Genomic DNA, 18,108 nt, shown 5'->3' on the forward strand with positions numbered 1-18,108 from the left:
AAGATGGCTTCACGTGTCTCGGTGCTATACACTGGGCACGTTAAAGAACCAGACTGTCTATTCGCAAAGAGCTAGACTAGGTTAGAAGGACACGTCTGTATCTAAAACGTTCTCTCTGTCTGTTCTGGTGGCTTTATCTCACTCTGTCCCTCTGGTCAGATCACTCTGTGTCTATCCAAGTAGAGGATGAATTTCGCGCCCTGAGTGGCTACGTTTGCTATATGTAAAGCGCCTTTGAACGTGTTTGTCACGAAAAGGGCGCTATATAAATCTTGTATAATGATAATAATAAAAACAATCCGCTCTTCAAAACCAAACTATACCGACAATATACATACTTAGAACGGACGACATTCCTGGTAATAAATGTAGTAAGTGTTATGTTGGGAGCGGGTGCGGGGGGATTAGTTGTATGAAAACAATATGCGATTTAAGGCCTTATTTCTGCGAAAGGCAACCCACAGTTTACCTCTATTCAGTGAGTAACAGAATATGTCATTTCACCTATTTCGTACTAATTGTACTTAAAGGTGAAGTCAGGTGTGACCTACAACTCTGTTGTGTACATGTTATAACAGTTTCTATGCTGAAAACACACTTTTCTTTTCAGATTTGCTCTTCTCGTTTTCACTACTTGGTATTGAGTTCAACAGTACTGAAGAAGGCAACATTACTAACACTACAGAACCGCTGACAATGACATGTCGGGTGACGGCGGCAGATATTAGTGTCATATACTATATACTCATTCAACAAGAAACGTCACCGGGATCCGGTGAATTTGAATGTCTGGCAATGATAGAATCTGGAGGAATGCAAATTCCTAGACTATATAAGCAGTTGAATACTGATAAAGATTACATCGTTAACGGTTCTCTAGATAGAGCTTTGACAACTTATCCATATGTAAGTGTCAGTATAGATGTACAAAACTTGACAGCTAGTGACGCCAAGGACTACGTGTGTGAAGTAGCATACAAAAACAGTTCCACTGAGGTGTTTGAAAAAGTGTCAACAGTAAGCCACATTGTAGCCGATTATAGTAAGTTTAATTTTCAAACTTAAAAAAATAACATTCCTCTGAAATATGAATAATACATTCATACTGTAACAATAGACAAAACATAGGAACAATATATCTAAAATATTGCTTGGCAGAAATAACAAATTCATCTCGTTCTTCGATGACCCTACTAAAACGCTGTACATTTATACATGTGTACTTTTGTTTCCACAGTTCCTGCACAACCAGAATACAAAACATTGTATATATTCAGTTGACGCGCTGAAATAAGCGCTTTACGTTTTAGAAATTGCTAGAATAATTATCGGTCAGATTCCGCATAACAAAATCGGGTCTCTTTAATTCCAGCAAAATAAGTAACTATCAATACAACGTTTTTATATTTTAGCTGTTTGTGTGGTTCAGCAAAAGTTAAAGACAGCGAGTTCCCAAGGTAATGAACATTTGTTTTTTTAAGCCGCACCATGAGAAAAGCATCATAATGCATTTGCTGTTCGCTGTTCGCTAACGGTTTCTCTAATTGCAATAGGGTTTGACAGCGAACATAATGGATCCATGCTGGTCGCAGATGTGCTATGTTAGTTTTCTCATGGTGCAGCTAATTCATCGTAAAGTCCTACAGTCATCATTTAACATAATACAGCAATTGCATGATGGACATGTAATGCATTGGTAAAATTAGTTGAATATCTTTCATTAAACAGACATAATTACAATTGAATATATATATATATCCTACATGAGCCCCTTTAACTGTTCCTTCAGTTGTAACAAGAGGGTGTTTTAGAAGTCACAGACCTCAAGGATATATGTGTCAAAACTTCAAATTCGTGAGTCGTAATGTGTCACAAGTGCGACTAAGCACTGATATCGCTTAAGTTGATTAAGTGTAGTTATGCTGACTATTTGCCATATTATTTTTTAACATTATGTGGCTGTAAAAGCAGCATGCCTGCAGATTTGGCTAAAAAAAATCTTTCTTTCAAATTGAAGTTTGGTCATATTATAAACATCAGAATATGAATTTTTGTTTCTAAAATATTTATTTAAAAGTTCCAAATCAAGAAAAAAAGATGACCGCATCGGGCATCGAACCCCGGGCCGCCACGGCAATAATTACATTTTCCCGTCGTCGTAACCAATAGCGCTTTAGCTGAAGTCATGAATAATGACTTCAAAATATAGATATTTATAATGGAGACAGTTTACCTGTAGTAAAAGCGTGACATATCCTTTTCGATTTTAATCGCAAAAAGTACTAAAAACAGCAATTTCTCATGTGTTTCCGTAACATAAAGTTTGTCAGTAATTAAGTTTTAAAGCCTTTTTAAGAAATATAGCATTTATTTCATGATATCTAAAAAAAATTTTTTTTGTTATGCTGCTTTAAGTCATTTAATGCACTGACTGCTTTTGCCTACGGGCAGTTTTGACTTGGAAACGAAAATGGAACTTTTTTCATAAGAGTGCATAGGGAAAAACTTCATTGATACTCAAGAAAAAATAGCATTTAAAAGATGGAAAAGCTTGCATTGAAGCTTGCATTGAAGCTTTTACGAGCACGGTAGCAGGACAAGTTGCCTTTCATACAAAAAATATACTAGCTGTTTCTTGGATATCTTTGTATATTTCAGACGAATGAAACAACTTAGATATAATTCAAGTTTATTACATGTAATATTATCAGTTACAGACGACAAAAGTTCGGAAACTAAGATTGGAATCGCTGTCGGGGTAATCGGAGGAGTTATAATCATCATCGCAATCGTTGCTGCCATCTGTGTCTCTAAAAGAAGGAAAACGAAAACACTAGGTGGGTATCTAGGTAATATCGCGGCTGGTGTTAGATGTAAAGGCTGGTGATATGGTACCGGTACCATATCACCATACTGCTTGTTGCTAGGTGCCATATCGCCATCCCGCTTGTTGCTAGGGGCCATATCACCATTCAGGGTACCATATTGCCAACAAGGGTACCATAACAACATCCATGGTACAATATCCTCATCCAGGGTGCCATATCACCATTTAGGGTGCAATATTGCCATCCCCGTCCGTTGCTAAGTGCCATATCACCATTTAGGGTACCATGATTATTAATAGCAATAGACAATCAGAGAAAGGTGGTACTTTCTTTCGTAAAAAATGACCGCTGTGTTTTTGAGTAGCATCTCTACTCAGTGGTGCTATCAGCAGGGCCCTTTGGACATAGGGTGAACCCTAACAACCCTGACGTAGCGCCGACCCTTGTATCGCTCCTCGATTCTTTGCCTTTCTGCCCGCCTCCACTGTTCTCTATCTCTTAAGGATCGGATGATCCTTAACGACTCATTCGTTCTTCGTTGGGTGTCCATCCACCTCTATTCTTCCCTCCAAAGTGTATCGTGGATACTGTTTTGAAGAACAGCAGCTCTAGCTTCGAATTGTTGCAACTCCTTAATTTGCTTGGCAATGGGCTCTATTGTGAACGAATGATGAACTGTTGGCCAATGTACTTGCTTATATTGGGATCGCGCGGACCGGATAGAGAATCAGTAAATTAGCCAATGAGATTTGATCTTACATGGAGTACCAACATCTACATGGCTAAGTTGGAAAAGACCAGGACTACTGGTCCGTTTGAGGAATGGGTTTATGGCACCTTTACTACAACCCCTAGATAGGGAGAAAATAACAAAACAAGAATGTTTTTGTGTACACATTTTTAATTGAACAAGTAACTGTATTAACAAAGAACATTAAGGGTACAAATAATCATGGTCTAACACATACAATTTAAACAAAGCTAAAGCAAGTTTTCAGACTGATCTGCTGTACAGCACTGACAATGTTCAGGTTTAGGTAGTGATCTAGCTTTTGCATACAAGTGTCCATAGAATTGTTTAAACCAACTTCCTACATCTTTGTCATTGAGATGCCAATATCTTGGCTCTAAACGAAATTTGATAGTCAATTTAGTCTCTAAATCATATCCTTTGGCTAAAGCGTCCAAAGCAAATATGCAGTAAACACCACATATGGCAGTGCTTCCTCTTTGAAGTCTTATGTTGTCCCTAGTCCAGCTTCGGGTATTGCTGTCCAGGTAGATTCGAATAGCTTCCTCTAAGAGTCAAAGTAGATGGCTGTATTTTCTCTGAAGTAAATAGCCACCCAATGTTCTCCAGGTTTATCTGAGTCATGTGCGTTCACTATGTAAGCTTTCACATGACAGGTTTTCTGCTTCGGTAGATGATCCTTAAGACATACTTCTCCATTGAATGTTCTCAATATAAAGATTTATCCTAGATGTATTGAAGTTCATGGGTATTCATGATTCCAGGCGTCTTTCACCCGATCTGCCCATATATTCATCCAGCTTCCCCGTGGATCTGATTGATGACGGGCTAACTTGTCCCTTATATCTACCCACATATGCAGGGTTTGTACTTTCTCACTGCCATGCACGTCCATGAGCTCAAGTTTTGGATAGCATTTTTCCATGACATTGTAGAGATTCAGTTGATTGAGAGCTTTTTCAATGTACACCTCCACCCACTCGTCCGTAGATGTGAACAAAGTTGATGCTGAAACTGACTGGGATGATCCACAATACATCCATAACACTTCTTATGCACTTCATCGAAGATAAGTGTTTGAAGTTCTTCCACAACACATTCGTTTAAGGTGTCTTGCATATTCTTCAGTTTTCTTGTAAATATCGGTTCGTGGTATTTCACTTTCTCAGCATCTTCTCTGAGTTGTCTGGCATAGGCATGACCATCCATGTTTAATAATCTGTGACGACTTCTCTCAATCCGTTGATTTCAATTTGATTGTCGAATTCTGCGTACACTATCACATTCACGATGCTAGGAAGTTGTTCTGCAAAGTGAAGATCTATCCTCAGGTTCCCCGTTTTTATAGGGTGAAGTTGACCTTCCTCGCAACCTTGATCTGCGGTGAGATCAAATCCCCAGAGAGTGTAGCCACTTTTATATTCTGTCATAGTCAATCCAATCGACCTCTTGAGTCAAAGAGCTCCTGTTGCCTGGTAGAGTGATATGTAGGATCGCAAGCAGTCTCCAATTTAAATTCTGGTTTGAAGTCTTTGTTGTGAATGGTTTTCCGGTCGATACTGACTTCTAGTTTAGACAAATGGAAATGTCTGAAATCAAACGGATTGGTACGGTGGTCTCCATTCATATCCACATTTCTCACCATACCAATGATGAGTCGTTTTGGAAGTTGTCCAAGAAACAAGTGGTCATCAATTTCAGATCTCTGTCCATCAGGGATCATGAATGTTTTCAATACAGCGCGTCGTATCGGGATATTCATGTTACGCTGACTAATGGCCTGATTCAAATCGTTAGCCACAACAGAAAGCAATTCAACCGTCCTCACGTTGAATCCAACTTGCTGGATATCAACTTTTCCTTCGGCTGTGCCCATGAGACCGAAGTTGATGGAGGCTCTGTTCAACTTGAGGCGTATTTCAATTCCATTTGGGAGATATTTATCTTGTAGGAATAAATCCAGATGTAATCTTCCAATGAGTTCACAGGATTTGCTTTCGGCAATACGAGCTCTGCGACGTTTCCATCCATCATTAGCTCCAGCTCGTGTATTATCCTGCATATGAGTGGTTGTATCTTTATCCCAGAGTTCAAAAGCTCGCAGTTGTGTGTCTTCTTTGTAGTAGGATAGGAGATTTTTAATGTAGGCTCTGTACGGATAGGTATGTGTGTTGCTCGGAATCAGTTTATTGTTCAAATACAGATCAGTGCTACTGAACATACTGTGGAAAAAGTTATTGACCACAGAAGTTTCAGTGCCAGCCTCCAGGTCTGTTCCATCAGCCTTGACCACTTTGAATTTGATGTACAAATAGGACTGATTCAAATCTGTCAATTTTTCCGTTTGTGGAGGAATAATTAATATGATGGGCGCGGAATTATCAAAGCCGAAATCGGGTAATGTTCCGTCCATTGTCCATCTTGCATGGCTGACATAGTTTGAAGTACAGCAGAAACATCAAGTTCTGTTTTGCTACACTCGCGTGTTGCATCAATTTTTTTCAGTCGAAATATCAAGAGGTCCAGAATGTCTGAACCTTCTGTGAATACGTCTCAATGTCCTTCTTCGACGAGGTTTAGATGAACACTGACTTCGAGACTTTGGTTTTGAACCTTTTATAGTTTTGATCAAAGATTCTCCCAGAGATAAAGCTGTTGATTTTCCAACAGACTTTAATGCCTTTTTCTCCACGAGACTTTAACACTTGTTTTGATTTTTTCCTGGCATGATATCTTTGACTGCACCCAGACCTTCATGTTTGAGGGCCTTAATTGCTGATTTAACAATGGGTTTTTAGAAAAGGAGAAGTTGTGTTTACAGCTAATTTAAAGATAGATCCGAGTCCATGACCATATTAGCGTGGAACACCACGATACACGGGATACATTGTGATCATAAGTTAAGTCGTGATTTCTTTCGAAAATGCAACTTCACCATAGACTTGCCACCAACAAACTGAACGCTTTGTCCAGTGTCATCCATTATATTTATACCTATTTCATCAAAACTGGATTTGGAGGTTGATACATAATGCAAATTGACAAACTCTTCGTGAACATGATTTGAATCTCTTGCTCGGTTCAAATGGAACCACACAAAGAATTGTTGCCTCAATATCTCCAAGAAAAGTAAAATCTGCAAGATCAGAATAAATGAATAAATGATTAGTGCCAACATTCAAATCCACACCGTATAGAAAAGGATTTTCATCACCCGGATAAACATCTTCCAGATGTTGACTTTCTCTCTCTAGCTTAAGAATGGAAATGTATACCTTCATGCGATGTATTAGAATTGAATTTGATACGTCTCTTTGGTTTGGAATAACCAATATGAAACACCATGGACAGTTTATGGAGAGTGTCATCAAGTTCTTTTTGAATAACGTTGTCGATTTCAGTAATGAGATGCTCTTGGGAGAAATACACCCCAGATTTGATGCAACAATGAAACGTGTACTGATCATTGATTTTACTACACTTGCTGGAAGGAAATTTACTAAATTCCTTGCCAAGTTTGTGATGCATTGTAACAATTTGAAATTGAGATTCCTCCTTTGTCACATTGACAGTTTGAGAAGGAATTATCATCTTTATTGACATGAATGGGTTTGGGTAATTTTGTCCTGAATTCACTCCGGGTATTGTTAGAAAACGTGCTCATAGAGCTATCACTGAGCACCGTTATGTAAAACGAATTCATCGCTGGTGACCAATAGCTAGATTTTGCAACGTAGGTTGTTTGATGAATTCCAAACCTTTGTTTGGTAAAATGTAACCAAGTGTGCTACTGAGCAGACAGAGTTGAATGATGGAAACCACTAACACAAAATAAATGGCAAAAATCTGCGACATATAAGTGAGACGAGTTTTTGAACCACGAGTTTTACAAAGCGTTATAGTATTGCCTGCCACCTCTACGCTAGCCGTATCTGGCTGAGACATCCTGTCAAAATGTAGAGTCTTTTATACCAATGACTTTCTGGAATTCAACTGTCAAATTTCTTTAGATAACCTTCACAGTGAACTTTAATTTCTTTGATCTTTCTTCCACCCACTTTCCTTATGCGACGAGCAAGGACTGATTCAATTTCGTAAATATCTTTGTCTTTTATAGTCTGAATTTCAGGCAAATAAAAGGATCCTTCAATTTTCCCCACCCAAATCTTCTAACTGAACAGTTGATGGCAAAGACCGGCGAATGCGAATGACCTTGAATAATTCTTTGGTCCAGTTTGGGAAATACCCTTTGTCAAAAGTTCGCTTTGTTTTGTTGATGCGAACTCAATCACCCACTTTGACCGAGATTGGTTTTGATTTTGTTTTCGATCCATACAAGTGTTGTGATACTTCAGGTTCCGTTTTTTCAGTGACCGATGCGGGTGTTGTTTGAATACCTCGATGTAAACTATGATTGTAGGCATGAACCAAATCATCTAAAATATCAATGTAACGTCGCGTTTTTTCATGTGTGAAATACTTCCACATGCGACTTTTCAAACTTCTTTGAAATCTTTCAACAGTGCTTGATTTAGTTTCAGGATTTTCTGTGGTGAAAAAATGAATATGTTGAAACTTTAAGAACTTCTGAAAGTCTTTATTTTTGAATTCAGACCCTTTGTCAGTTTGCAAGGATTTTGGGGATCGACCTGAAGTTTTTAAAATAGACTCAAACGCTTGAATCAAAGTATGGCCTGTTTTATTATAAATTGAAACAACCCAAGCGTATTTTGAAAACACATCAATGACTCACAACAGATAACGAAGCTGATCATTGTCTTTCATTAACTTCTGTAAATCTGCTAAATCCGCCTGCCACTGATGCTCAATGCCTCCCACCTTTGTTTGACGTCTTTTAATTTTCGACGAATAGGTTTATGCAACGTGTAGGTTTTCTGCTCCTGCAACCATGATTTGGCTTGATCTAAAGATAAAGATTTGATCTGTTTTCGAGCTGACGATACAGTTTTTGTACGCCCGAAAATCCCGTAGGATGTTTAGGATCGTAGTAAATTGTATGAAGCGCTACCTCTCTTTTAATGTCCATGTAAATAAGCCTCCCACGACTGGTACGATGAAGCTCTGGGTTCACGTTTTATAGACTTAGTTGGTGGTAAGTAGGAACTAGTCTCAAAAAATTCATCCCCATCCTCTTCATCATCGGAACTGTCTCTCTGTATCCATAACCAGCGCTGTCTGTTGCCAACATATTTCCTGAGGGACATTAGATGCTCTCAGACCTCGAGAAAATTCTTGCCATCCTCTTTGGTTGGAACCTTTCTGATTTAAAATTAGTTTTTCTTCTGGATCGGAATCTTTTTGTTTGCCAAGTCCCGAAGTTGCTGACGCAGTGTAAGACAGTTATTCATTTATATTCTTAAAACTATACTGAAAAGAGATTAACTGAAAACGTTTGCAGACGAAGTTGTAAAAACACTTTTATTCGGGAAGGGCCTGAATTGTCCTTCCGCAAACTTGTAGTATAGCTGTTTATTACCTGTATTATAAGAATGATTTTCAAGAAGGTTTTGTGAGTTACAAAATTGTTGAATTTCATTTGCTAAGTTTGTAAAAATCACGTTATCGTTTGGGCATATAATACATTTTGCCTAATATATCTATTATAAATTATAGCCTCGTTTCGGAGGATTCTTCCGAAAAAATCCGAAGATGCTCGACGGGTTCGTAAGCAGTCGGAAAACATACTTTCGGTTTGACATAGGCAATATTTTTTGTTTATTTGTTAGTTATTCTTGAACATATTCATGACTATTTGGTCAGATCTGATGCAGTGAGCCATATTTTCAGTAAATAGGAAGTCTCAGCTACAAACTCTGGTTTTCATATAATACTCATTCGGGTTTTAGTAATGGACCTTTAAGTCCGTCCTGTTTTTGAATAAAGTTGTGTATAATACTATTCGAGTGTCTGACGAAAACCCTAGATACTTTGCTGTACTGCGCTTTTCTTACCGATATATTGTGATGTACTTTACATATATCTTTTATATCACTTTAGAAAATTTACCATTGTCAGGAATACTAACTAGCTCCTTTCCACCTTTATGGTTAGAATACTAAGTCAGAAGTTTTTAGTTTGTCGGAGCCAATTCCTTATATTCATTAGGATGGATCCAAATCTATTTCCTCCATTCCACCTGTTAAGATGCATTGCATTTGAATTTCACATGTCCATTCCAATTTCCCAAATATGATCTTGGGGGTTGACCTCTTCAAGGATTTTAGACCCCGTGGATAGAAGATTTATCAGATTTTCATTCTTTATGAATTTAAGCCAATTTGCTTTGAAAAGCACTTCTGTAGATTGTTGATCCCATTGTTTCACATGAAAATTCTTTGATTTTATCTAAACGTTTCATCTCATGAATAAAGAGTCGTTGTTATCATGATGCACAAAGCATGATCTCTTTCTTGACATTGCATCATTTTGTAAATTGAAAATACTGCTCACTGCATACCTAAGTCACACTGTTCTCAGAAAAACTTGATTTGTGCATGTTGCTGAAAGGGCTTTCTCTTCCGTTAAAGAATATCATGTCCTCTGTACCCCAATGTTTTCATTGTATCCGTTTGTCTTAAGTAATAACGTAACTCTTTCTGTTGCTAATACCATTTTCATTCAACACTTATGAATGATTTGTTGCTTAAAATGTTGAAGTCAGAATTATTAAATCGGTCGGAGTCTATTCCTTATATTCTTTAGTGTAATAACGGATTGTCAAAAAATGACTGGCATCCACGCATGTTAGCAAGTCATATTTTAAACTGCTTCAATTAAGTAAACACTAAGCTTTATAAATACAACTTTCTGGTTCATTTAAAAATGTCCAACGTTTTTCATGTGAAAAAGTACCACCCCTTCCCCAATCGTCTATATGTAAATACACTCTTTCACGAAAACTTCTACATATAAGAAGGCACGCGCCATTTTCTGTTTGATAAGGTTGTAGCAGGACACTAGTGCACATTTAAATTCTGTTAACACCCTTCCTAACATGTAAGTATTTCTCGCAAGTGCTGTCAGATCGGTCAAAATTCCAAGCCTCTTATGTTGTCGTTGCATTGACGACCACATATCTTCATAAAACCTAAGGTATATCCCACCTAATGGCGAATATTTCAAATGTTCTAAACAATTTTACAGCAATATACTATATACAGTGAGAAACTTTTATGCAAAATTTAAACAACTTTTATCGTGTCGTTTTCTTATCATAAATTTTGTATAGATCTAATCAAGCTCGAGTGGAGACAAATTTCAAAATGATGCCCACCGTCCAAAACGTTACTTAATTTTGGTAAAAGAAACATCAAACTACATGTATTGGTAAACAATTATAAAACAAAAAATAAAACTGTGAATATCATTATCTAAAGTGCAAAGGCAATATAGAGAACATTTTTCGCAGGTAACTCAAGTATTTTTAAAGATGTCAAACCTTTCCCCTTCTGTTTCTGAGGTAAATTCACTTTGAACAGCAAGAAATCACTTATCAAATGAAAAATGTTCACTTTTGTACAATAGATCAATAATAAGTCTTGTAAAAAGCAAAATCCTTACTAGAAAAAAAAGAATATATAGGGGATATCCTTTAGAAGACTTTCCAATTCCTGCAATAAACCTACTTTGACTTATTTTATTTTCAAGGTGCATACGTTCAAGTCCCACTGGGACCAAATTCCCCTATATATTCTTTTTTTTTCTAGTAAGGATTTTGCTTTTTACAAGACTTATTATATATATATATATATATATATATATATATATATATATATATATATATGCGTATAAATGCATGCTAAGACTTTGTGCTATCATCACCTAAGCTTAGCTTCCAATAAGAGACAAAGTACATAAACGGTACACGGTTGAAAACGGATAAAAAATGGGCAATTTTCAAAGGTAAATTGGGACAAGAATATTCTATGTCGCATTGCAAATATAAGGCATCACTTGTTTTTGAATAAATTTGCCAGTATTTCTAGTTAGATCTAAGTGTAAAGGTGATTATGATTATCTTTATCAACACACAGGGATCACAACCGTGATTTTGTTAAACGTTTGTACTGAGTGATATCAACTACTTATTGCTACATTCAGAAAAAAAAATTTAGCTTCTAGTGTTGCTTTTTTACGCTACTAGAGAATCCAGCGCTATTTTTAGCTACCGTTTTCCGAAAACCGCATGTCAAGATCTAGGACGCTAGATTTTCTGAAAATTTCCCTACACGAACGTCAAGAAAACACAAGGGCCACTCCATTTCTTTTACGAAAGAAAGTACCTTTTCTCTTATTGTCTACTGGTAAAAATAATTATATTACCCTAAATGGTGATATGGCATCCTGGATGGTGATATGGTACCATGGGTGGTGATATGATACCCTGGATGGCGATATGGTACCCTGGATGGTGATATGGCACCTAGCAACAAGCGGGATGGCGATATGGCACCTAGCAACAAGCAGCTTTGTACCGGTATGGTACTGGTACCATATCACCAGCCTTTACTACTGGTGCTGTAAGGAGAGATAAACTAATAATCACATCTTTGTTGCCAGTGGTTACGCTTTCAGCTGAAAAAGGAAGAGAACACCATGTGGGTATCCAGGTAATATTCTTGTTATTGGGTCGGGTTGGGGGGAGTCATAATCGCTATTACTGTTGTCAATAGTTACACTCTCTGCTGAAAAGGGGTTAATCCCGCAATATGGAGAGTTATAATCCGCATCATATATACTAGTGATTACGCTGTCTGTTTAAAGAGAGATGTAACCAGATAATAACTAAGGAAGTGTAATTATGTTCGCCATCATTGTATCCTGGCGACATTGTAAAAGAACGGATTGTATATCCTGGTATAGGGAGGAGCGATATGTGAGTCACAGATATTTTTGTTTGACCAAATGCAATTTACAATTTCTTCATTGCTTCTATTGTAAACATGGAATTTAGTCATTTTTTCAGGTTTGCTTTAGTGTACATTTAGCGCCTCTCTGAAATTGCATTTTATTATAAAAGCATATTTGTTTAAAGTAAAGTTTGAAGGTACATACTTTCTCAAATATTAACGTTGTACATCTGTACTTACATTTTCAGTGGTGCAGTCACGTTCGGCGTAAGTATGACAGTTTACTCGATTGGTAAATCATAATATTAAATATGTACTATGTTCATCCCTGAAGATAATTTTCGTTATAATGTAACAGGCCGAAAATACTTCAGGCCTGACCGAGAATCGAACCCGTAACCTCTCACAGCTAAGGCGGACACTCTACCACGTCGCTATAAAAGCTAGCTCAAAAGCAAGGAAGTGTAAGTGCACCCTTATACATAACACTACTACATACACCTCTCAATTTTAGAATTGGTCCTCAAATTCCAGGAGTTTGAACCTCTGTGGGACGTTCTACGGTGTCCATTCATATCTACTTGTGAGTTATTTACGTTGGGCGCAAAAAAGTACTTCTGGCCTGACCGGGAATTGAACCCATGACCGCTCACATCTAAGGCGGACACTCTACCACGTCGCTATGAAAGCTAGCTCAATAGCAAGGAAGTGCACCCTTATACTCTACCCTACTACAATAAGATCTTGCGCTATAAATTCAAAATTCCTAAAAAAATCACTCGCTGGATATATAAAGTAATGCTGTATGAACAGCGGCAGTCACAGATGAGGCAAAGTAACAGCCATTCGATAAAATATCCATTTAGTGCCACATATCAGTATGATGTTTTCTTGTACATGCCGTGTGTTAAACCCCACACGTCTACTGTTTACACATCAGCACTTCCAACCCCTGCAGAGAGAGGGGTTTGTATATCTTATATTTAATAAATGCCATGTAAAAATGTCGAGTCTTCCAAATATAAAATCTTGACATAATATGTCTTTAAGTTGTATCGAAGTTTCAAATTGTACTTAAATTCCATACTAAAATAACAAACTTTATAATGGTTGTAAATCAACTTTTTTATTCTGACTAATTTACAATATAGTCGCTATTGCAAAGCAGATGCGTTTTATGTTTTCAGGGAATTATCTGCTTTTTCCTCCAGCAAACCCGATACAGAATAATGCGAGAGTCTCAGCGAGTTTATTGACATCAGTGAACATTTAGAATTTTATTGAAATAGGTGATTTATGCAGTTCTAAAAGCGTGTTCTCAAAGTGAATGCCTAATTTATGTGAAAATGTCGACTGTCCACTCTGAGCTGTATGGCGAATTTAGCGAGAACTTACATATAAATAGACAAAAATGTAGAATATTTATTCAAAATTTAATTTGAAAGTGCGAAATAATTGTGTTACAGATTTTGAATGGATGGGTTTTGTATGATGCAGGGTTACTACTAGACGAACATAATTTTTATGTGACCTTTATATTCTATTACATGAATACCTATAAATAATAACACATTTCTGCTAGAAGTTATTTTTGTGCGTTATCGAACGTTAATACGGAAAATTTTCGATATGAGAAAGCATACTATCTAAATAAAACGTCATTTAATTTTTGTGAACTAACTAATTTTATATTTAGAAGTGTGCTTTAATAGTCTTAAAAGGCTGACCATAATTGATATTTGTTTCTTAAAATGACATCTGTGTATATAAAACAACAAGGGAAACTGTTACTCAATCTTTTTACTTTTATCTATGCTTTTCCAATACAAATCAATTAAAAACATTTTTTTTTATGTCAGATGTGTGTCAAATAGTCGAGTATGACAGAATCTACAATTCTTATTCCATTTATATCCCATTTTAATTCCATTAAGTTTTCTTGTAGTCAGTGTAGGGATTTGAACATGCTGTGATCCTATGGAACCAGATACTTGGTAATTATTTCAAATATAAGAAAAAATACGCAGACATTTAAAAGGAACTTTTAATGCTCGGACTACTATCATAAATAGAACTTCTATACCATCTAATACATCAGACTTTGGAGTGTGATAATTATGAATCTGCATGCACTTTTATAGCTTTAAACATACGCTTTATTTCTATTTCATGGAATTTTGTTTACTTGTTATGATTTTATCCGTATTGTTTATGTTCTCATACGTACGGCATTTACGTTTTCCATATATGCTTTTTACATAATACGCCACGCACAGCAACTCATTGATCTTTGTAATCACTTTCGTTGATTTACATTCATGCATTTATATTTATGTTAAGGTCGAAAATAATCTGGTCTGTTAAAACATAGATGTCTTTTATGTGCAGGTAAGTCTTGTTACGACCCAAGATGGTAGTAAAATTAAAAAATAATTGACTGAACAAATTCGTTGATTAAATTTAAAAACACATTAAGACTATAAAACTAGTATTTCAGCTATCATCTTATAGAATAGCTGTATTATACAAGTATTATCAAAATGATTTTCACGAAAATCACATAGGATGAAAAAGTATGTCACTGGGTTGTGTTGGGTCTTTAAGTATTCTACGGTTTGAATACTGAGTTACCTAAGTGCGTTGCGAACAACGAAATTAGGTAGTTCCTTATTTTTGATGGTTACTTACAAATTGAATTGCTGCCATTTTGAGGCGTACCAAAGCCAAATCCTGACAGGTCATACCAATATATATATATAAGCTTAGTATTGTATTATCTTATATTTTCTATCGAATATATATTAGGCAGAATAAAATGAATATATGAATAAAGCTTTGTTCCTTGTTGCTTTGTAAATCCTTAACATGTGCAGAAAAGATGCATTACGAAAACTTAAATGCTATTTCTGAATATCTGTAATAGTAATACAAATGTCGGAATGTTTATTCTTTCTCAAGCTTTGCCACAGCATGCACAAAGACTTAAAAAACGGTAGAATAAATGTCAGGAGTCCAGTCGTAAAATGCGACTTGACATATATATAATAATAATCATATTCTAATTATGCAAGAGCTATATCACGACTATTTTTCAGTGTTGGATGATATACTTAAACTGGTACTGTTTCCAGCAGTATCGGCCTAGACTGGATCCCTGCCTCGAGGGGGGGGGGGGGGGGGGGGGGGGGGCGGCGGGTAAACATGATGCCAACTGTGGGCTCGGCTAGGAATAAGTTGTTCTACCCGCGTTAAACAAGAAACTTTATCTTTAGTGTTGTTATATTTTCTGGTCCTTTGGGATCATGGAGTCTATTAAACATACCGGTATGTTTAGTAGAGTGCCGCTTTAGCCAGTGCTAGGAGAAAGAGGGGTGTTGCATATTCCATTACCTCTCATAAACAGACTCATTTTGCTATTATTCTTCCTGGTTGCATTTATGCTTCCAAAGAATCTTTTTTACAGATTTTATTAACTATCACAACAGCAATGTTAAAAAGTCGTGTGACGGCTGTAAAAAAGTCTCTCCGTACTAGGGTGTGAGAGGTGTTGCACTGTTCATTACCTCTCATGAACATACTCAATCATCAAGTCTGCTATTATTCTTCTTGGTTGCATTTTATGCTTCTAGAGGATCTTTTTAGATTTTTTCATCTTTAAAACATTAAGATTAGGAAAAGTGGGATTTGGACTATTGGGATATTCACAGGAATATGAAGGTCAACTCAAAACCTCTTAAATCTATATCATACCATATCCTCGTCAAACAAAAGCTGGAATATAGCTCTGAAGTCTAGTCTCCATCCACCCAGACTCAAACAGACCAAAAAGAAGTAGTCCAAAGACGGACAGCCCGTTGGGCTATGTCCGACTTTGGCCGCATTTCCAGTGTTACTTAAATATAAAGAAGATGATTTCCCCCTCCCCCTTACAATGAAATCACGCCATAATCATCCATTGCCTTGAAATAGGGTAATCTCTGCAACCACTGACTATCACAAGTACTATTCCCCACAGGACTATATAGTCATTTTATGGTATAGTCCCCCATCACCTGACACCCACTTCTTTCTTATCCAAATATTAAGACATTATGGGACAGCGTGATAACGTTCAACTGTCGCTGTCCCATCACGCCCAAATTAAGGTATCCGATCGACAAATAAGGAAGTTCAATATAACAGTGCTCTTGAAAAATCAAATATTGATGCCTCGTAAGCTCATATAATTTTGACATCATTTGAGAGTGTATTGTCTACTGAAAAGGCTACATTACAAAATATGTTATAGAATTTTTACTTTATTACTTCATAGTTTTCAATGTTAAGCTACTTCAACAGATTCCAGTTATTACAGTGTATGAAATTATCATATCGCATGTTGCTTCAACAGAAATCCATGAAATTATCGTATCGCATGTTACTTCAACAGAAATCTATGAAATTATCATATCGCATGATACTTCAATAGAAATCCATGAAATTATCGTATCGCAGTCAAAACCATGCATGGTGATTTGTGTATTGTAGACAGCCGGTGTAACGTTGTAAACTGATCCCCATAGAATAATGACCCCTATCTATAAAATACTGACACCCCTTATAAAATAATGACCCCCCCCCCCCCCGATTTTATGAGTAAAATATTGACCCCACCCCCACCTAACCTTTTACTAGCATACTCTTTATTAATTCAAGTCACTGTCGTATTTCTATTGCTTATATTTGCTTTTGTTGTTGTTGTTGTTTCTGCTGCTGCTGCTGCGTCTACAGCTCAGTGACACAACAGCAGTAAATTTTAGAGGCCCTGCTAAGAAATAAACGTACATCTATAGAAAAAAGAAATTTAAAAGGGTTTTCATTTTAATTATCATTGTTGTACATAAAGAGAAGTATTACAATAATAGAAGATATACCTAAGTCGTTTCAAAGTTATTATAGAAATAGAGAGAACCGATATTTAGAGTGGAGGATAATTTGGTTTTGTTTACAAACAGCGTATTATCATCTTTTATTAGTCATCTGAAATGATTCTGGGCATGTTTTCTTGATAGCAATTGAGATCATCCTTTTGAAAGCAAAAGCCTCACCGTACAAACTTTGGTGAGAGATTTGGCCTACGGAAAATGATTCAAACCATTGTCACTTACAGAGATTTTGCTTAAGTATTTGGTTGGAGTTGCCGAGTGGTTAAGATCGTTGACTCCTAATCCAGCGGCCCGGGTTCAATTCCCGGCGGGAAAGTTGGAAATTATGAAACACGTTTCCCACTCAACTAGAAGAGTTCTGGTAAGCAACCCAGCGTTACCGGATTGAAACTCAGGCATCTTCGCCGCCTGAAAACTAGCCAGTTCTGGCTATCTAAAAGTGGACGTTAAACTGAATATGAATAATATGGATATGAACAAATTTATGAAATAGGAAATAGGGGTCTTACCGTGATTTTTTTCACAAACAGCAATTACATTAAGATTTTGTAACGTTGAAACTTGTGTTACGTCGATCACGTTTAGGCTACTTCAGTGATGCACGCGATGCAAATATATTATGCTTCTACCACATGTTGTGAAATATTTCACGGAAAGAGGATCAAAAGAATCGCGCATTTTTTAGAACATTTAACGCCAATCATAGTGACATTTTATGAAATTTCCGATTGACA

General features: G+C 36.7%; 1 protein-coding gene across 1 annotated transcript in view; it reads left to right on the forward strand.

The window, feature by feature from the left end:
• Positions 1–15,269, forward strand: part of LOC123560112 (neurexin-4-like) — a 99,917-nt gene extending 84,648 nt beyond the window's left edge. Inside the window, exons 25-29 of the mRNA XM_053516987.1 lie at positions 611–1,042; positions 1,413–1,457; positions 2,718–2,837; positions 12,698–12,716; positions 13,637–15,269. Of these exons, the coding sequence (XP_053372962.1) occupies positions 611–1,042; positions 1,413–1,457; positions 2,718–2,837; positions 12,698–12,716; positions 13,637–13,679 (659 nt within the window). The 3' untranslated portion in view covers positions 13,680–15,269. The remainder of the gene's footprint in view (positions 1–610; positions 1,043–1,412; positions 1,458–2,717; positions 2,838–12,697; positions 12,717–13,636) is intronic.
• Positions 15,270–18,108: the final 2,839 nt, after the last annotated feature.

Source organism: Mercenaria mercenaria, chromosome 10, assembly GCF_021730395.1.
Source record: "Mercenaria mercenaria strain notata chromosome 10, MADL_Memer_1, whole genome shotgun sequence".
Lineage (NCBI taxonomy): Eukaryota > Metazoa > Mollusca > Bivalvia > Venerida > Veneridae > Mercenaria > Mercenaria mercenaria.